Source organism: Phascolarctos cinereus, unplaced genomic scaffold (assembly GCF_003287225.1).
Source record: "Phascolarctos cinereus isolate Bilbo 61053 unplaced genomic scaffold, phaCin_HiC Scaffold_726;HRSCAF=1367, whole genome shotgun sequence".
NCBI lineage: Eukaryota > Metazoa > Chordata > Mammalia > Diprotodontia > Phascolarctidae > Phascolarctos > Phascolarctos cinereus.
In genome coordinates, this window is record NW_027556098.1 from 224883673 (window position 1) to 224902364 (window position 18692).

Consider the following 18692-nt stretch of genomic DNA (forward strand, 5'->3'; position numbering starts at 1 on the left):
TTATAGGTTATATTCTTGACCTCTGACTGAACAATGAATCTAGTTTACTTTCTTCTTGTTACTTGTATTCTAATCTGAAGAGTATATGTGCACCCTTTTAATTCCCAACTGTAATAAAACACCTCTGGTCTATATCAGAAATTGTACAAAATTAAGCACACATAACGTGAAAGAAATTTCAGCAAAAATTTTTTGGATGAGGATAAATGACCTCTTTGTATTACAGTTTTCAATTTGTACATAAGTAAAATGAAAAAAGAATTAAAAATAGTTTTAGCTTGCATGTTTCGTCTAATTGATTTTAAATAATAATAAAAAGAGATGACACATTTTACTTTAACTTTTTAATGAACTGTTATAGTACAGTACCTTATTTGGCCCTCACAAGTCTTGTGAGTTATTATTAATTCCAATTTTACATAGGAGATTCAACTTGCCCATGGTCACACAGCCAGTAAGTGCTGGGGAGGAGGGGTGAAGATTCAAACTCATGTGTTTCCTGAAGATTTTAATTATGATAATGATGACTGTTGTTGAGTGATTTTTTCAGTAGTGTCTGACTCTTTGTGACCCCATGTGGGGTTTTCTTGGCAAAGATACTGAAGTGCTTTGCCATTTTCCCCTCCAGCCCATTTTACAGGAAACTTTGGAAAACAGGGTGAAGTGACTTGCCCAGGGCCACACAGCTAATAAGTGTCTGAGCCCAGATTTGAACACATCTTTCTGACTCTAGACCTGGTGCTCTATTCACTGTGCCACATAGCTGCCCATTTATATAATATTTATATACTGCTGTAAGGTTTGTGAAGTGATTTAAAATGTTTTTTTTTCAATTTATCCTTACAGCCATCCTAGGAGGGTTGTTGTTGTTGTTCAGTAGTTTTAATCATGTCCAACTCTTCATGATCTTATTTGAGGTTTGCCATTTCCTTCTCTAGCTCATTTTACAGATGAGGAAACTGAAGCAAACATGGTTACATGACTTGCCCAGGGTCACACAGCTATTAAGTGTCTGAGGCCATATTTGAACTTGGGAAGATGAGTCTTCCTGACTCCAGACCCAACATTCTGTCCACTACACCACCTAGCTGCCCTCCTAGGAAATAAGATTGTTATTATTATCATGCCCATTTTACAGGTGTAGAAACTGAAGTAGACAAATTGCATAACTTTCCAGGGTCATTCAGCTAGCAAGCATCTAACTCTGGATTTGAAGTCCAGTCTTTCTGACTCCAAATCCTATGCTCTATCCACTGTACCACCTAGCCTTTTCAATTAAATTAAGAGTTTATTAAAGTCTTTGAGGAAGTGATCTGATTAAATGGAAACTTATGTGCTCAGCATTAATCTTCTTCAAAATTTCAAATATCTTACTCTTAGGTTGACCTTGCTTTTATCAGCAAAAAGCTAAATTATTTTCACTCCTCACTAGCTCAGTCTTACTTAAGAGAGTTGAAGTAAAATGTACCTTAATCTAAATGTTTGAACAACATCTCAAACTCTACCATTACACTTAGGTAAATGTGGAGCAGTAGTCTTATGTCTTCAGAAGAAAATTCACTTTTGTTCCAATATACTTTTTAGAAACTATGGACAACCAAGTAGAATGGAAACAAATTCTTATTAACGTTTCTCAGATTCTGAAAATTTTTTAATCTGAAAATATAGATTGAAGGCATATAAAACACCTATTTTATTTATAAAGTTCTTTGCATAACCATCCTCTCATATAATCATTAACTTCATATATTAACTTTTTGCATATTAATTTGTATTGTTCGTTAATTTTAATTTCTTTTGTTGGTATTTAATGTGTCTCTTTCTCTTTTTTTCTCTAGCATACAAACATTTTATGACTCCATCTTACTACCAGGTTTTCCTTTATTTCTGTTTCATACTTTGGCATACTTTTGCTTTCCAAATATACTACTGATCTTAAGTTATATTTATTTTAAACTTTGAATATGGAAGATACAATTCTTTTATGTATGTCTTTACTAAAAAATATGCACAATGCTATTTTAGTAGGAAATAAAATAGGACATAAGTAAAAAGTTGTTTTTTTTTTTAATACATGGTTTCCTTTCTCTGAGCTAGGTGGTTGTGAATGCTCTGGTTGGAGCCATTCCCTCCATCATGAATGTCCTGTTGGTTTGTCTCATATTCTGGCTCATCTTCAGTATCATGGGAGTGAATTTGTTTGCTGGCAAATTCTACCACTGTGTTAATGTCACTACTGGTGTCATGTTCGAAGTTAAGGAAGTCAACAATTTTACTGATTGTCAGGCTCTTGGAGATCAGGCGCGGTGGAAAAATGTGAAAGTAAACTTTGATAATGTTGGAGCTGGATATCTTGCCCTGCTTCAAGTGGTAAGTGCCTATTAGTCTGCTTGCCTGTACCAAAGCGAATGATGGCTTATAATTTTTCAATAAGTATAATCCTTCTTCTGCTGCGATGGCCTTCATGACTGTTAAAAATTTATAATTGGAAAATATGTGATGTTAACTCAGTCTGTATTGCTCACACTTGGAAAATCTTTTGAAAACTAAGCTTTGAGAAGAAAATGGCTCATGCAGTTACTTTAAAATGTTCTATGCTTCAATTTATTTTTGATGATGAGAATTTAATTTTATAGTGTTTATTTCACAGCTTTATTGCATCATTTTATGGGCTTGTAGCATTCCTAGGTTCTACTTATTATCCTCAGTTTCCTAAGGAGAATAAATATATTTGCAAAGTTTGATTACGATGTAAGGTAAAAAACCTGGTATGATCTCATAGGATTTGCCTATGTGTTCAAATAGCTTAGACATTTTGAGTAAAAACTGAAATTCCTCATTAAGATTGTAACCTCTTTTTCTTTCATCTCTTCCTTTACTTTACTTTTCTTAAGCCTATTCTTTGTCTTCATCATGATTTCCAGTCACTTCCTTGCTGTTTTCTTAGTCCATTACTTCTGTGTTGATCACATTTACTTCCTTTCATAGCTTTTATCCATACTTAAGCAATGCATCATTCTTCACATCTTGCCAAACCTCTACTTCGTAATTCTCCACTACTATATGTGTGCTAGTGAGTACCTCTGCAGGAAACCACAGGACTGTGCTTACTAAGTCCACTACAAATGTTTGCTATGTAATGTCAATTGGACCCTGATTGCTGCAAGCTAATCCTTTTTCTTAAATTTATTCTCAACTACACTACCCATAGTATCTGTTCAAAACATTCTCTTGTCTCCTCAAATACCACCCCCCTTTCCTTTCCTTTCCCTTTCCTTTAGGAGAGGATCTCTCCTGAGACTTTACTAAAAAGCCACCTCTCATGACCTTCTTTTTCTCCCCAATGCCATACCTTAAATCCCTTGATTGAAACTGCTTTCTCCAAGGTTATCAGTATCTTGATAATTCCTAATTACTATGGTATATTCTTTTCTCATTCCTTACCTTTTTGGCCAGTCTGTAGTATTTGACACTGTAAACCACCCCCTCTTCCTAGATACTTTTCTCTCCTTGACTTTTCATGACAATGTTCTCTTCTAGTTCTCTTCCTTCATATATTCCTACCCTTCAATCTCCTTTGCTAAATCATCATCCATATAACAGCCCTTAACAATGATCATGCTTCAGAGCTCTCTCCTAGGACCTCTTTTCTTTTAGTGATCTCATCTGTTCCCCTGGGTTTAATTATTAACTCTCTGCAGTTAACTCTCAATATATACATATGTGTGTATATACATACATAAATATATTAAAGTATATATTTTATATTTATTACATATTATATATTTATGTATTATATATGTATACATACATATGTACACATATCTTTCCATCCTTACATCACCAACTGCCTATTAGTTATCTCAATGTGTCCCAAAATGAATACATTTTCTTTCCTCCCAAACACATTCCTCTTTCACACATCCCCATTTCTGTCTAGAATAACACCATTCTTCTAGTCACCTAGGTTCACAAACTTGGAGTAATCCTCGACTCTAAACTCCCCCTCACACTCCATATCCAATCAGTTGTCCAAATCTTGTTGATTGTACCTCCACAATACTATCTACCTCCATAATTCTATCTCCACAATTCCTCCATGTACTACAGTCACCCTAGTTCAGTCCCTCATCCACATTTCTACTGTCTTATTATAATAATTTCCTGTTTGGTCTCCCTACAATCAGTCTCTCCCCACTCCAATCTATCCTCTACACAGATGCCAGGTTGACATTCCTAAAATACAGGTTTAATCATGTCATTGTTCTGCTCAACAAGCTTCAGTGAATCCTTATGTCTCTAGGATCAAAAGCAAATTTCTCTGTTTGATGTGTCAAGTCCTTCACAATATTAATCCAACCTGCATTTCCAGACTCACAATGTTTTATTTCCCCCTGCCGCACTCTATATTGTAGCCAAACTGACCTCTTTGCTGTTGTTCTTCATTTAACACATTTCATCCCTGGCTCCCTTCAAGTGTCCACTCAGACACCACCTTCTCCACATGGCCTTCCCCCATCTTTGCAATTCTTAGTCATCTCTCCCTCTTAAAGCTACTTAGCAATAGTTTGCACATAGTGGTACTTTATGTTCATATCCTACATCCACCTCCTTGTCTCCCAGGAGAATATATTGTAGGTATTTTTTACTTTTGTTGTTTGTATGTTCAGCCTGAGTACACTCTCTTGCACACAGGAAAGCACTTAATAATTACCTTTTGTTATTGAGTTTACTGTTTATTATTTGCTTTAATAAATTTATATAGTACATTAAGTCATGAGTGTAGACATAGAAACTGTCTTAGCACTTAACAATTCAATTTGGTATTAATGATATAAAACCTTTGGATGGTTGTATGCATTAAGCAAAATGCATGTATCATTACTGGAATTGCAATTTTTAGAATAGAAATGGAAAATGTTTCCAAGAATAAATAAAAGAAGGCAAAAACCTGGCTACATCTGCAAATCTTGTTTTATAACAGCACCTTGAAATAATGGATGAAAATAGTTATTTAAAATAAGACTATCAAGTAATTGTCTGGGAAAGTGCCATTTATTTTCTCGAAGCAGGTTTTCTTGTAGAATTTAAATATGTCTTATTTATAGGCAACATTTAAAGGATGGATGGATATTATGTATGCAGCTGTTGATTCACGAGAAGTAAGTATCATTTATTTACTATTTATATCTGCTAGATTTTTCTATAATAAACATACGCTAGAATTATAATTCCTGAATTGAGTGCTTAGAATATTATAAATTATAAGATCACAGTTGTTTTAAGCATTAAATCTTGAAAAGTAAAATATTCTAAATGTACATATACTCGATGAAAGAGAGAATTTCTAACTAAATGGGTAATAAGATACTGAATTTTCCAATCTAGAAAGATTATCCATAATAGGAAAAGAACTTGACAGTAGTGGGGGAGAGGGACAGATATTCAACATCTTCTCCTGGCTCTGTAAGGATAAACTAGGTAATTTATGAAATGACTTCAGGATGAAATCTAAAAGCAAGCAACTTCCAATTTACCTAATAAAATGAGAAAATTTAAGTGCCATTTCAGAACTTATTTTGTCTTAAATATTCTCTTAAAATGAAAGTTATAACAGCATAGTTCAGTTTTCTGCTTACAATATATCTATACCATGCTGACCCCAAACATTTTGTCCTCTCTTATAATATTTATGCATTTATCTCTAAAGAGCTTGCTACATATAAGCCAAGTTGGGAAAAAATTGTGTACTTTGAGCCAGTCAGAAAACTTGGTGTCTGGATGCTCAGTAAGGTACAATAAGGGCAGTAGTTTGAAACAAATACTCCAGATAAACATTTTGCAAGACAGAAATTGTTCTTACATTAAATAATTTCCCCCAAACCCAAACCACGCTTACTTCATATAAATATGGACTGAATGCTTATTGTATGTTTGCTTATTATTTAGGTAAAACAACAACCTGAATATGAAGTCAATTTATACATGTATTTATACTTTGTCATCTTTATCATTTTTGGGTCATTTTTCACTCTGAACCTATTTATTGGTGTCATCATAGATAACTTCAACCAGCAAAAAAAGAAGATAAGTATTCCATATGTTTTACCTCCCTATAGCATGTAGTATCCTTATAGTGTACATATAGTATTGTATCTCTATAAGACCCCTGTAATTACCAGATCAGATCTGTTATAACCAAATGGTGATCATTTTAGGACTCCAACTAGATGTAGGCATGGTGCACTTAGCTGTAGTGCATCCACCTAGACTGTCCATCACAATAAAATGAACTGACTGGCTCTTCCATATTTTGGCCCAACTGCATATGAGATTTAGAAACTGGTTTAGTGATGAAGAAAAGCATTTTCCAGATTCAGTTTCCCACTTTAAAGAAAGAGCTTTCCATTACTTCCCCCATTGTACAATCAAGTCAAAATCCTGGATTTGAAACAACTGGTGTCAAACAGGTATTTGAAAGAACAGGTAGAAATTCACATGATTTCAGGAGGGGAACCTGCTGGCTTCATTTTAGGATTATACAAAAAAAATCCACAAATTTCTTAAAGAATTATTTAAAGACAAGTCTCAGGAAAGATTACAGAATAAAATAGAAGAAACTGTTCTACTGCATGGAGTGCATGCTTATGTCAAAGCAAAAGGATGATTTCATTATGAAATTACTCTTAAAACTTGCCTAACAAAGAATTTAAATTGTAACTTAATAAGTTAATCAATCAATCAATACGTTTTTATTAAGTACCTAATACTATATATACCAGGTACTTTGCTGGGCACTGGGTATATAAAGACAAAAATAAAACAGTCCTGTTCTCAAGAAACTGGCTGGCATTCTATGAGATAAAAGCGCATACAGAATTGATATAAAATTAAATTTAGGAAGTTTATGGAAGGAGGGCACCAGTAGCTAGAGGAATCAGGAGGGGTTTTACATAGAAGATGGTGTTTGAGCTGAATATTATAAGGAAGTAAAGGATTCTACAAGGAGGAGGTAAAGAGAAAATGTAGTGTGTGAGGAATAGCAAGGCCAATTTGGCTAGACTACAGAGTGCAAGAAGGAGAATAATATGCAATAAGTCCCTAAAGGTAAGATGAGGCCAGGTTGTGAAGGTCTTGAAAAGCTTATATTTGCAAGCGCTCTCAAATATGTTTTAAACAGAAAAAAACTTAGTTCTCTCATATTCTGTAAGTTTACCTGATGCAAAGGTGCTACAAAAGAATGCGAATTATTATTATTATTTCCAATTCATAGGATAATAACTCATATTTAAGTATCACTTTTTACAAAGCAATCTCTTCACAACAATCCTATGAAGGACCATATTGTTATTCCCACCTTACAGAAAAGGAAATTGAAGAAGTCATTGATCCATGGTCACACAATTAGTGGCAGAGCCAGGATTTACACCTAAATTTCTTGACTTGAAGGCCAGCACTCTATTATTTATTCCACAAATGTCCCATATGCTTGAACTTTCACACCTTTTAAATTTATCGAGCATTAAACTTAGATTAGTATCTCAGAATGGAAACATGAAAATTTCAAAATCACTCAAGTTGACCTAACACTTCAGAAGTATTTTATGAAAATAATTTCAGTAACATATTGAACATGTCAATGGTTGTAACCAGTTTTCATAATATTTCTTTACTTTGGAGGTCAAGACATTTTTATGACAGAGGAACAGAAAAAATATTATAATGCAATGAAGAAACTAGGATCGAAGAAACCTCAGAAACCTATCCCTAGACCAGCAGTAAGAATAATCCTTTATACTATGGATATATTGACATGGTGAATTTGATGAAAATCAAGCAAATTTTGTGGCATCATCTCTTTGTAGCTCCTATTGCAAGGTTTACTAAAAAGTAAAGAATTTGCTCTTGCTCTGAATGTGACTAAGAATTATCAGCTTCCAAAAATGAGGCAAACTGAAATTACCCATTTGTAATCTAGGTCCAGTGATGCCAAAAATTTACACATCCCCGATAAAATATTTTTAGTCTTCATATAAACTCAAATGTTTAAAGAGTTTGGGAAGAGGGTATATGGTTGCAAGATAGGTGTTTAACTCTCCTCTGCCTCACTTTTTACTTCCTTTCCCCCATCCTAACTATAGTGCTGGCCATATCATGAAAATTGTATCTGATTCTCCCATTGTGTAGCCAGTTTTTGATCTCCTGACTGACTTTCATACCTTCTGTCTGGGAGCTTCTCCCTTTTCAGCATCTTTATATAATCCTTTTCTATTGTTTTATTTTGTCTTTCTCTGTTTACCAATTTGGAAAGGAAATATTCTTCCTTTAAAGAGCAAGAAGCTAGAACTGTTTACTGAAACAACTCAGCAGTTCATCTAACATTTCAGAAAAGAATCAGTAAATGTTGTTAACATGTTTGATTCCAAAGTCCCATGGGGATAGTCATACAGAAGGGTAAATTGCACCTACATAGGAATCATAAGAAGGTCCATAAAAGAGTAACTTCTGCCTTCCCCATCTTCCACTTCTAGTGCAGATATATGCATCTCAGAAGTTAACAAAGAACAATTCATTTCAGATGTACATATACATATATATGTATACGTGTGTGTGTGTGTGTGTGTGTGTGTGTGTGTGTGTGTGTGTACACAGAATCATCATTATGTGAATGGCACTATGCTAGGTGCTAGAGATCCTAAGACAGAATCAGATTTAGTTAATTGTTCAGTTTCTGACCTACTTAATTCATTGTTTCTCATGAAACCAAAGTAAGTTCATGAAGGCTAAAGAAGCTCTGATTTTTATCATTATTATACTTTTACTGGATGCTTTGTTACTGGTTACTTTGTTTCTCAAGTAACACCAACAGAGAGGGAGAAGGAAATGGAGAAAAAGGGAAAGACCTCAAGAAAGTGTATGTATAAAAGGAACAATGATAATTTAGGAAGAGCTGCTTTTGTCTACCAGTTCTGCCACTTAAATGCAGAGGGGACTTTTTTTGTCATTATACTGCATTCAGAATCCTTTAATTTTCCTTTTGGAGAAAAAGAAAATGAATGACAACATTCTATATTTTGCAGAATAAATTCCAGGGAATGGTCTTTGATTTTGTAACTAGACAAGTCTTTGATATCAGCATCATGATCCTCATCTGCCTCAACATGGTTACCATGATGGTGGAGACTGATGACCAGAGTGATGATATGACTAGCATTCTGTCTCGGATTAACCTTGTATTCATTGTCCTCTTCACTGGAGAATGTGTACTGAAGATGATCTCCCTCCGCCATTACTACTTCACCATAGGATGGAACATTTTTGATTTTGTTGTGGTCATTCTTTCCATTGTGGGTAAGATACGCTTTCTCTTACGAGACACCAAATACAGGTGAAAATTAAGCTTAATTTGAATTGTCTTACTCTGTGTGTGTGTGTGTGTGTGTGTGTGTGTGTATGGGTGTGTGTTTGCTAGATGTGCAGTGTGTACCAAAATATCTTAAGTATATACTACAAAATATGTTAAGTTTAGGAACTCCTCACACAAGAAGTTCCCCAGATACAATGGCAGGTCATCAGCACTCTGTGGGTTAGCACTCATTCAGACCCATAATTCATGAGCCCCAATTGTGTTTGCTTTTCCTAGCCAACCAGAGGATACATTAATTCACAACCAAATAAATTTAATCAAATAACTTAGAAAATTAAGTGAAAAGAAAATTTATCTCAAAACATACACTGGGGTATACTTTTCTCACAGGTTACCATATCTCAAATGACTGAAAGCACATGTGTAAAGAACACACATGACTAAGAAACACTCATGCAGTATACATACATGAAGAGGGAACATAAAAGAAGGGGAAGATAAACCAGAAACATATGAATAGAGCAAACAGATGGAGGGCATACACATGTGGCCAGGGCAAACCACATTTCTGCCATTCTCATAATTCTCCATTACACTTTTGTTATGTCTTCTGAGTATGAATTCTTTGATTTTTGTCACATTCGGTCCTCTGGCCTCATGATTACTGAGACAATCTCTGTGCCTTTCACCAGCTGGTCCCTCTCCTTGCCAGCACAACAGGGCTAAAACTTTTTTAGTGCATAACCATTGAGAACTATGAGCCATCACTACCAACCCAGGAAACTAGCAAAAATCCCCAGGCTATGACTGTCTGCTCCTTTGACTCCCTTTATACTGGTACTAACTCATAATCCCAGACCACACACAACCATCTGATTTGGAGTAAGAAAATTTATTTTAACTCCAGTTAAATCCCTGAAGGTCTGTATTCCTGAAACTTATTTCAAAAATTGAAACCAAAAAAACTCCACAGTAACTGTGTGTTGCCTAATGAAATAAGGTTGCCCATGTCTCTCAAGGTGCCTTTAATTGTTATACAAATGCATTTAAAGGTAAGAACAAAATGGTTGAGTGATAGGGGCAGTGTTCTCTCTCTCTCTCTCTCTCTCTCTCTCTCTCTCTCTCTCTCTCAATGAAAACTTTGTTTGCCTCTCATTAATAACCCCCTAGCTGTAGGGATCACACGTCTAATTTTTTTAAAGAACTTTCCCTGGAGCTTTCTGTTTTTCTCATTGCATACTTCCTTTTGTCATTTTTATTTTTTCACACCTTTATCCCTTCTGTTAAATTATAAATTTCCTGAGGCCAGGGATCACATCATACTTCATCTAGAAATCCTTAGCATCTAATAGAGACTTACACATAATAGGTTCTTAAATCTTAGATTTAATAAGGTTATGTTGTCAGGGAGATTAGATTATTTGTGCAAGATTTAATATTTATAGATTTATAACTGGAAGGTGCTTTAGTGACACATGGAATTTTGTTTTAAAACTTTGGAACTATTTATTAAAACTTAATGATATTATTTATTAAAACTTAACTTGCTTACTTTAGGCCATTAGCTCATGACACTTAGTAGAAGTATATAATTTGTAGAGTTCTAAAATAAAATGTCCATATTCAATATCTAGCTCAATATTTGATACACTGTCATCTTAATAAAGATTAAAGAACTATTATAAAAGATTAACTTTTATGAGTAATGAGTTTATCCTTTTTCCCACAGGTATGTTTCTAGCTGAAATGATAGAAAAATATTTTGTATCCCCTACCCTGTTTCGAGTGATCCGCCTTGCCAGGATTGGACGAATCCTTCGTCTCATCAAAGGAGCAAAGGGGATCCGCACGCTCCTCTTTGCTTTGATGATGTCCCTCCCTGCTCTGTTTAACATTGGACTCCTTCTCTTCCTGGTCATGTTTATCTATGCTATCTTTGGAATGTCCAATTTTGCTTATGTTAAGAAAGAATATGGAATCGATGACATGTTTAACTTTGAAACCTTTGGCAACAGCATGATCTGCCTCTTCCAAATCACCACATCTGCTGGTTGGGATGGTTTGCTTGCACCCATTCTTAACAGTGGACCACCAGACTGTGACCTAGAAACAATTCACCCTGGAAGCTCAGTCAAAGGAGATTGTGGCAACCCATCTGTTGGGATTTTCTTTTTTGTCAGTTACATCATCATCTCATTCCTGGTGGTTGTAAACATGTACATTGCTGTTATCCTGGAGAACTTCAGTGTTGCTACTGAAGAGAGTGCAGAGCCACTAAGTGAGGATGACTTTGAGATGTTCTACGAGGTTTGGGAGAAGTTTGATCCTGATGCCACCCAGTTCATAGAATACAGTAAACTCTCTGATTTTGCAGCTGCCCTGGATCCACCTCTTCTTATAGCAAAACCAAACAAAGTCCAGCTCATAGCCATGGACCTGCCCATGGTAAGTGGGGACAGAATTCACTGTCTTGACATCTTATTTGCTTTCACAAAGCGTGTTTTGGGAGAGAGTGGAGAGATGGATGCTCTCAGAATACAGATGGAAGATCGATTTATGGCATCTAATCCTTCCAAAGTCTCCTATGAGCCAATTACAACTACTTTGAAACGGAAACAAGAAGAGGTTTCTGCTGCTATCATTCAGCGTAATTTCAAATGCTATCTTTTTAGACAAAGGCTTAAAAAGGTACCAAATGATTATAATAATGATAATGGTAAAGGTAGGGTAGACCTACCTATTAAAGAACACTTAATTATTGATAAACTAAATGGTAACACCACTCCAGAAAAGACAGATGAAAGTTCCTCTACAACCTCTCCACCTTCATATGATAGTGTAACAAAACCAGACAAAGAAAAGTTTGAAACGGACAGACTAGAAAATGGAAGTAAAGGGAAAGATGTCAGGGAAAATAAAAAGTAAAAAGAAACAAAGAACTCTCTTTGCTATCAATTGTTTACAGCCTGTGAAGGGGATGTGTTTGTGTCAACTGGACTCCTTTAGGAGGTCTACACCAAACTGTTTTCTTTTTTTCAAACATACCTAAGGTCAGTGCCTCTCACAAGACAGTGACCCTGCTCTGTCACTGTAACTCTGTAAAACAGGGTAACAACACTGACAGGGGTTTGCTGTTCTCACTACCAACTGACACTGCTGAAGAGAAGAGACAAAGTGGCTACTTAGTCTATAGAGACCAGTTAAGTACTGCAAAGTGATCGATATGATTACACAAACACCAAACCATTTTAGTATAGTAATTGTATCCACTGTATTTCACATGCAACATTTGCCATGTTTTTTTAAACAAAATTTGACCTAATTATTTTATCATTTCCATAATTCACAAGTTGTTCACTACCCTTTGTGGCTCTGTAAATGAGTTTAAAATTTTAGGAAAATGTCTAAGAACCAAGAGGTCTGCTCTATGGTTTCCTCAATTATACAGACAGAAGTTATTTGATATCATGATAGCTACAATCCTAGCTTACGCCCAGGGAGGGAAATAATACATAATGTTGACAATACTTACAATCCTTCTATTTCTTAGATGCCCCTAAATCTGGGAGTGTTTCAGTTTGTTATGTGTATCTCATTGTAAACACTTTTATGTGCCTGTAAAGTCTCCTCTAATTTTTAATGGATTATTTTTACGAAAATAATTGTTTCAGCAAGTGCAAATTTCCTTCCAAGTATCAAAGTCCTATATTTCGTTTTGGTTAAATGTTACTTTCTAGAAAGCAGATGAAGTAATCTGCTTCAGCAAAGTAACAGACAAAACATATCACACGAGAATAGTTGTTCCACGTTCTCCTGCAGTATTGCTTAGCCATCTTCTGCTCTCAACAAAGCTGACATTTTTGTCAATGAAACAGCCTCTGTTATGTAAATAGTTATTTTATCCTGTGGTGCATGTTTGAGCAAATATATATGGCCAGATAAATAACTTTTATGAATCAAATATGTACCACAGTATGTGTATTTTTTGCAAGTGTGCAGCAACAAATATGATGTATCCTGTACCATTCATTATACATAGTTTGGAGGCTCTCACTAACGCATGTTAATATTGCCTGTGCTGCTGCTATAGCTTCTTACTCCTTCCATTCTTCATGTCTATTATAGAAAGCCATATGTTGGTGGTAAAGTGAAAACAAACATTCAACCAGACCTCTGTCTGCTATGTCATGAGTAATAGTTTACAGTTCTTTAACAGCTTCTTTAGTTTTGCTTTTCAAATTTTAAGTGACTATCATATGGTGTCTACCAAGATTTTAAGAAAACACCTTGCAGACTGCCTATTGTGCTAAAAAAAAACTTTAGTTCATTTTTTGTTTTAAAAGATCTGTTTAAACATGTTTAAATATACATATTGTAAAAATATTGTTTTGTCAGCATTCTGTACATAAGAAAATTATTTTCAGGTTGGTGTCATGGCAAGTTTATTTTATTTTATGCTTTCACTTTTTTAAAAACATTTAACAACTATAGACTTTTGAATCCATGATACTTTTCAATGAAGAACTTCTCAAAATAAAAGTAAGAGAAAGGGTATTTGTGGGTTCCTTTGTTTTGATACAAGGTTTCTAATCATTTCATAGTACAGCATTGTTAGGGGAAAAAAAACAGACCCAGTTCATTTCTTTCTAACTATACTCACTGCAACATAATCCATTTTCATAATCATCTTATCTCTTTCAGTATTTATTTACACAGATAACTCTTATTTTCTTTAATTCATGCTGCTCTAGACTTGTTGCAGAAATTATGTGGGATCCACGCTCTTGATTGACAAAAGCAAAGTAGCAAAGTTGTATAATTACCAAACATAAAACAATTTGTTTTTCTTACACAAGCAAAATTTTAATGTAGAGTACTTTTATAAAGCTATTGACTTGTAGTAAGTGTATTGGTGACTTGCATGCAAGAAATTGCTATTCCCTTTAAGAATGGTGAGACACATTATTATTGAGCCAAAAGAATAAATATTTCATTTTTTATTATATTTAATTTCTTGGCCTCTGCTCCTTTATTGTTGAAATGTAAAAAGATGCACTGGTGTTAAGGGAATTTTGTACTGATTTTCACAGATAAACATGCAAAAATTCATGTTATTTTTACAAGAATATATAGTACATGATTTCAAGAGGAAAAGAAAAACTCATTAGAATTTTTTGCATGTGTGTGAACATGGTTGTACACTCTGTTCCTATTTGTCCCCAAATGTGAATTTTTCCCCAAATCATAAATCTCAAAGTTGCTATCCAACTTTAATATTTGGTAATAGTACTTACTAATCATGATTACCATTTCCCAGTGACTATTATCCTGGCACCCAGAATTCTGGTCCCAACTCTTTTCAAAGTAATTGAGACCTTTCTCTAGCTTCTTGTTAACATGTAATTGTTTTGTTGATGCCTTCTACTAATTCGTACAAATGATGGTTTCGTATGAACTGATGGTTTACTGAGGGAGAAATTAAATTTCTTTTAGATAGTCACATAATATTTAAAATCATATAATCAGATAATTTTAAAGCTAGATCTTACAAGATCTCCCCTCCTCTCTCATTTTACAAATGAAAAAACTACAACTGGAAACCAGAGATAGGTTCAGTGATCTTCCCAAAGTCATAGCTGATTAGAAGCTAAGCCAGGACTGGAACCTGGACATTCTGACTTGTAATCTAGTAATCTTTCTACTAGCTGATATCTAATTTAAACGCATATTTTTGAGGCTCATTGGAAAAATCTCCAATTGCCAAGTGCACATTTTTAAATGTGGCAAAATAGAAAGTATTCTAAAATTACCCCCCAACATTTGTGGTTAAATGATATATGAAGATTGATGAAACTCTGTTGGCTTCATCTGCTTGAGGCTTTTTGTTCATCAGAGCAGATGAACAAACATCATGGAGAAGCTACACAATGCTTTGCAGCTTCCTGGTCAGCTCACTCATCATATAATGTCAGCATTAATCAACTAATTCATTAATCATTTGTATTACAACTGAATAATACATCTCAAATACTTAAAGCTTCTGTAATTTCATTAGGATATTTCTACCACTGATTCATATTGAACTGAACAGATAATCTTCAAGAGTTGCTGTGACCAAAAAAAAAAAACAACACTATTCCACAGCCAGCTTGGAAATGAACCTCTTCCACTTTATTAAGCCACTCCTTTCATAACATACAGTCCATCTCCAGATTCAGATCAAAAACCTTCCCAGATTGGTAGCCCCTAGATGCTGCACTGACATCACCTCTCCCTTTGCCACAATAAGGAATCGAAGTAGGATTCCAGTGGGGAATAACTGAACTGCTTCCCATCAGGAATATGAAGTGATTTGGAGTAACTTTTAATGAAAAACTATTGAAATTTCTTTCCAATCAAAGGATAGTAACATATTTATAATCACATCAAGTTGTACAAAGCTCAAGCATCACAACGAACCTGTGAGTCAGGTGGAATAAGTATAATTATTCCCACACTACAGATGAATTTGAAAAGTAGGGGTTAAATTTTATTTAACCTATGATCTTGTGGTTGTTCAGTCATATCCTACTTTTCACGAACCCATGCACCACACTGTCCATAGAGTTTTCTTGGCAAAGATACTGGAGTTGTTTATTATTTCCTTCTCCAGTGGATTAAGGCAAACAGAGGTTAGGTGACTTGCCTAGGGTCCCATAGCTAGTAAGGGGCTGAGGCTAAATTTAAACTCAGGTCTTCTTGAGTCCAGGCTCAGCACTCTACCCATTGAGCCACTTAGCTGCCTCTAAACTATGGGCTTAAGGTCATACAAATATCAGAGTTGAAATATAAACCCAGGCTAGGTTTTGTGTCTGGTGCCCTTTTCATTCCTCTTATATATCGCTTCCTAAAATACGGACTTGAACTTAAACCTATGCTAGGTTTCATGGTCTGGTGTCCTTTTCACTCCTCTATATTTCCCTTCCTAAAATATGGAATTGAAAATAAATAAGACTGAAGCCAACAGGATCTTATCAGTCTTTTAAAAATCACTTCCCCAAAGAAAATAACTTCTCTTATTAGAGTTTGTGCATAAATCTGTTTCTCAAAGGAATTTCAAATACTTGATTAAGCTGGCCCTAAAAATAAAAACATGGAAATCCAATAAAAAGAATTCACATTTACAAAGAAATTCACATATGTAGAGCTAAATTCCTCCTTTTTAACTTGGTAAAAATAAATAAATAAATAAAGTCTTTGACTACCTGGTATGGCCAGGAAATAGGCATTTTAGTTGTTTAATATTATGGTTAAGTGAGTTTTAATATTTCCCAAAAGTGGGGCAGATAGGTAGTACAGTGGATGGAGCACCAGCCCTGGAGTCAGAAGGACCTGAGTTCAAATCTGGCCTTAGAGACACTTACTAGCTATATGACCTTGGGCAAGTCACTTAACCCTGATTGCCTTCCTACCATCAAAAATTTATTTTCCAAAAGTTAGAATATATTAAAGTGCATTTAAAACTATTCTAAACATGTTCAATATCCCTTTGATCCCTCAGAAGATATTCTGAGAACTTGCTGTATCCTTGGTTCGGAATTTTGAATACTGAATACTTTTCAACACAGAGTTTTACTTAACAGACACAGTTTATATTTCAAAGCTATCATATTTCAAGACAGAAGACATAGATTACTATGAGAAAACCGAATTTTACCACAGCATTAAGGGCTTCTGGGTAGATAAAAGGCAGTTGAGTGTAACAGGAGGAAACTCACCGGACTTTCAGTTAGAAAACTAGCCCATGTTCTGACACTTAGCTACATGACCCTGAACAAGTCATTTAACTTTTCTGTGAATCAACTTCCTTATCCAAAAAGTTGAAAATGGTTCTGCTTGTACTACCTGACTCACAGAGTTGTGAGAAAACTGCTTTGCAAACTTTAAGATTGCTATATAAATATAAACTATTATTATAACAACATGAAGATTTTTAAAAAATGAAATCCTTGTATTTGATAGCTAAAGTAGTTGGTGCTGTATATTTAAATATAAATTATAATCAACTAGTTTTGTGTGATTTGTAATTATACAGATTCAACTACACTTTGGATCAAATTCTGCCCTCCAAAGCATAATTACAGCTCCATATCTGTGAGAGGCAGTGAAAGAAGCACTGAATGGAGTCAAAATATCTTGAGTTCAAATCCTGCCTCAGCTACTCACTACTTCTGTAACCTTGAACAAGCCCACTGAATCTTTCTGGGCTTGAGTCATTTCATCTGTAAAATACAAAAATTGGACTACATGATTTCTAAAGTTCATTTAACTCCACAAACCTAGGACGTTCCATTGCTTAGTTTCTCACACCAGAGTTGACACTATCCTGACATAAGCATGTTAAAGAAGTTTTGCAATTATTCATCCTCGAAAGTTTTTATACTGAATATTGAATTAACACCTCACAATTTCAACATCAGTAGCAAAAGTGCAGAAAATTTATGTTAACTAACCTGGTGTATTTGAAAACAGCAGACTGCGAATCAGGAGAACAGAAAAATACACCTGTTTCTAACGTGGGTGATATGAACTGAAGTAAGTCATCCTATTTTTCTGGCTAGACCTCAGTTTCATCATTTATAAAATAAATGCTTTGATTTAGATATGCCCAATTTATTTCAAGTGCTAACATTTTATGATTTCTCATACGAATCTATTCCATTATTTAGCAAAGTTAAACTTATTGTTATCATTCATTGTAGTAACAACTACAAAAGAACAAAGAGATATTTGTGAACCTTATGATACTGTCTTTAACATTCTTTTCTTCCTGCAGAAAACAGCAGTAATAATTTAACTTGGATAGTACACTCTTTATTATCACCAACCTGCTATAGTAGCAAATTTAATCTGTGGAAGTTAGACCCTTTTCAAAAAGGAAAAACCAGGTCAGAAGGCTGTTCCATCCCTCCCCTCTTACTGATGATACATCACTAATTTATCACTTCTAGATTTACATCAGCTATTGCTGAGGCAAAAGTAGAATCAATGGAGAATAGTGCAAAATGTGAATATATCAAATGTCATATGGCTATGATTAGCAATTAATGTCTATTGCTTTATAGAAAAATTTCATTGCATCAATTATGTCAACAAGAGCTCATTTTATTTAGTTATATAAAGTTGGAACTTAAAAGTTGAAGTATAGTTAAAGTTTACTTTTGCATTCCACTGATATAACCATTGCTAAGAAGCAACATAGATTTTCTTTCTATATAAAGGAGGCACTATATTAAAAGCTTTTAAATTAGCATATGTATTTATCTCACATTAAATTCTAATAGTA

At 34.6% G+C, this 18692-nt stretch overlaps 1 protein-coding gene across 2 annotated transcripts in view; it reads left to right on the forward strand.

Annotated features, from left to right (window-relative positions):
- SCN3A (sodium voltage-gated channel alpha subunit 3) overlaps positions 1–14377 on the forward strand; it is a 141650-nt gene extending 127273 nt beyond the window's left edge. For both annotated transcript variants that reach the window (XM_020990844.2, XM_078146991.1), the window contains 6 exons: positions 2098–2370; positions 5109–5162; positions 5950–6087; positions 7674–7778; positions 9081–9351; positions 11097–14377. In XM_020990844.2, coding sequence (XP_020846503.1) covers positions 2098–2370; positions 5109–5162; positions 5950–6087; positions 7674–7778; positions 9081–9351; positions 11097–12292 — 2037 coding nt within the window. In that variant the 3' untranslated portion in view covers positions 12293–14377. The remainder of the gene's footprint in view (positions 1–2097; positions 2371–5108; positions 5163–5949; positions 6088–7673; positions 7779–9080; positions 9352–11096) is intronic.
- The last annotated feature ends 4315 nt before the right edge of the window (positions 14378–18692 follow it).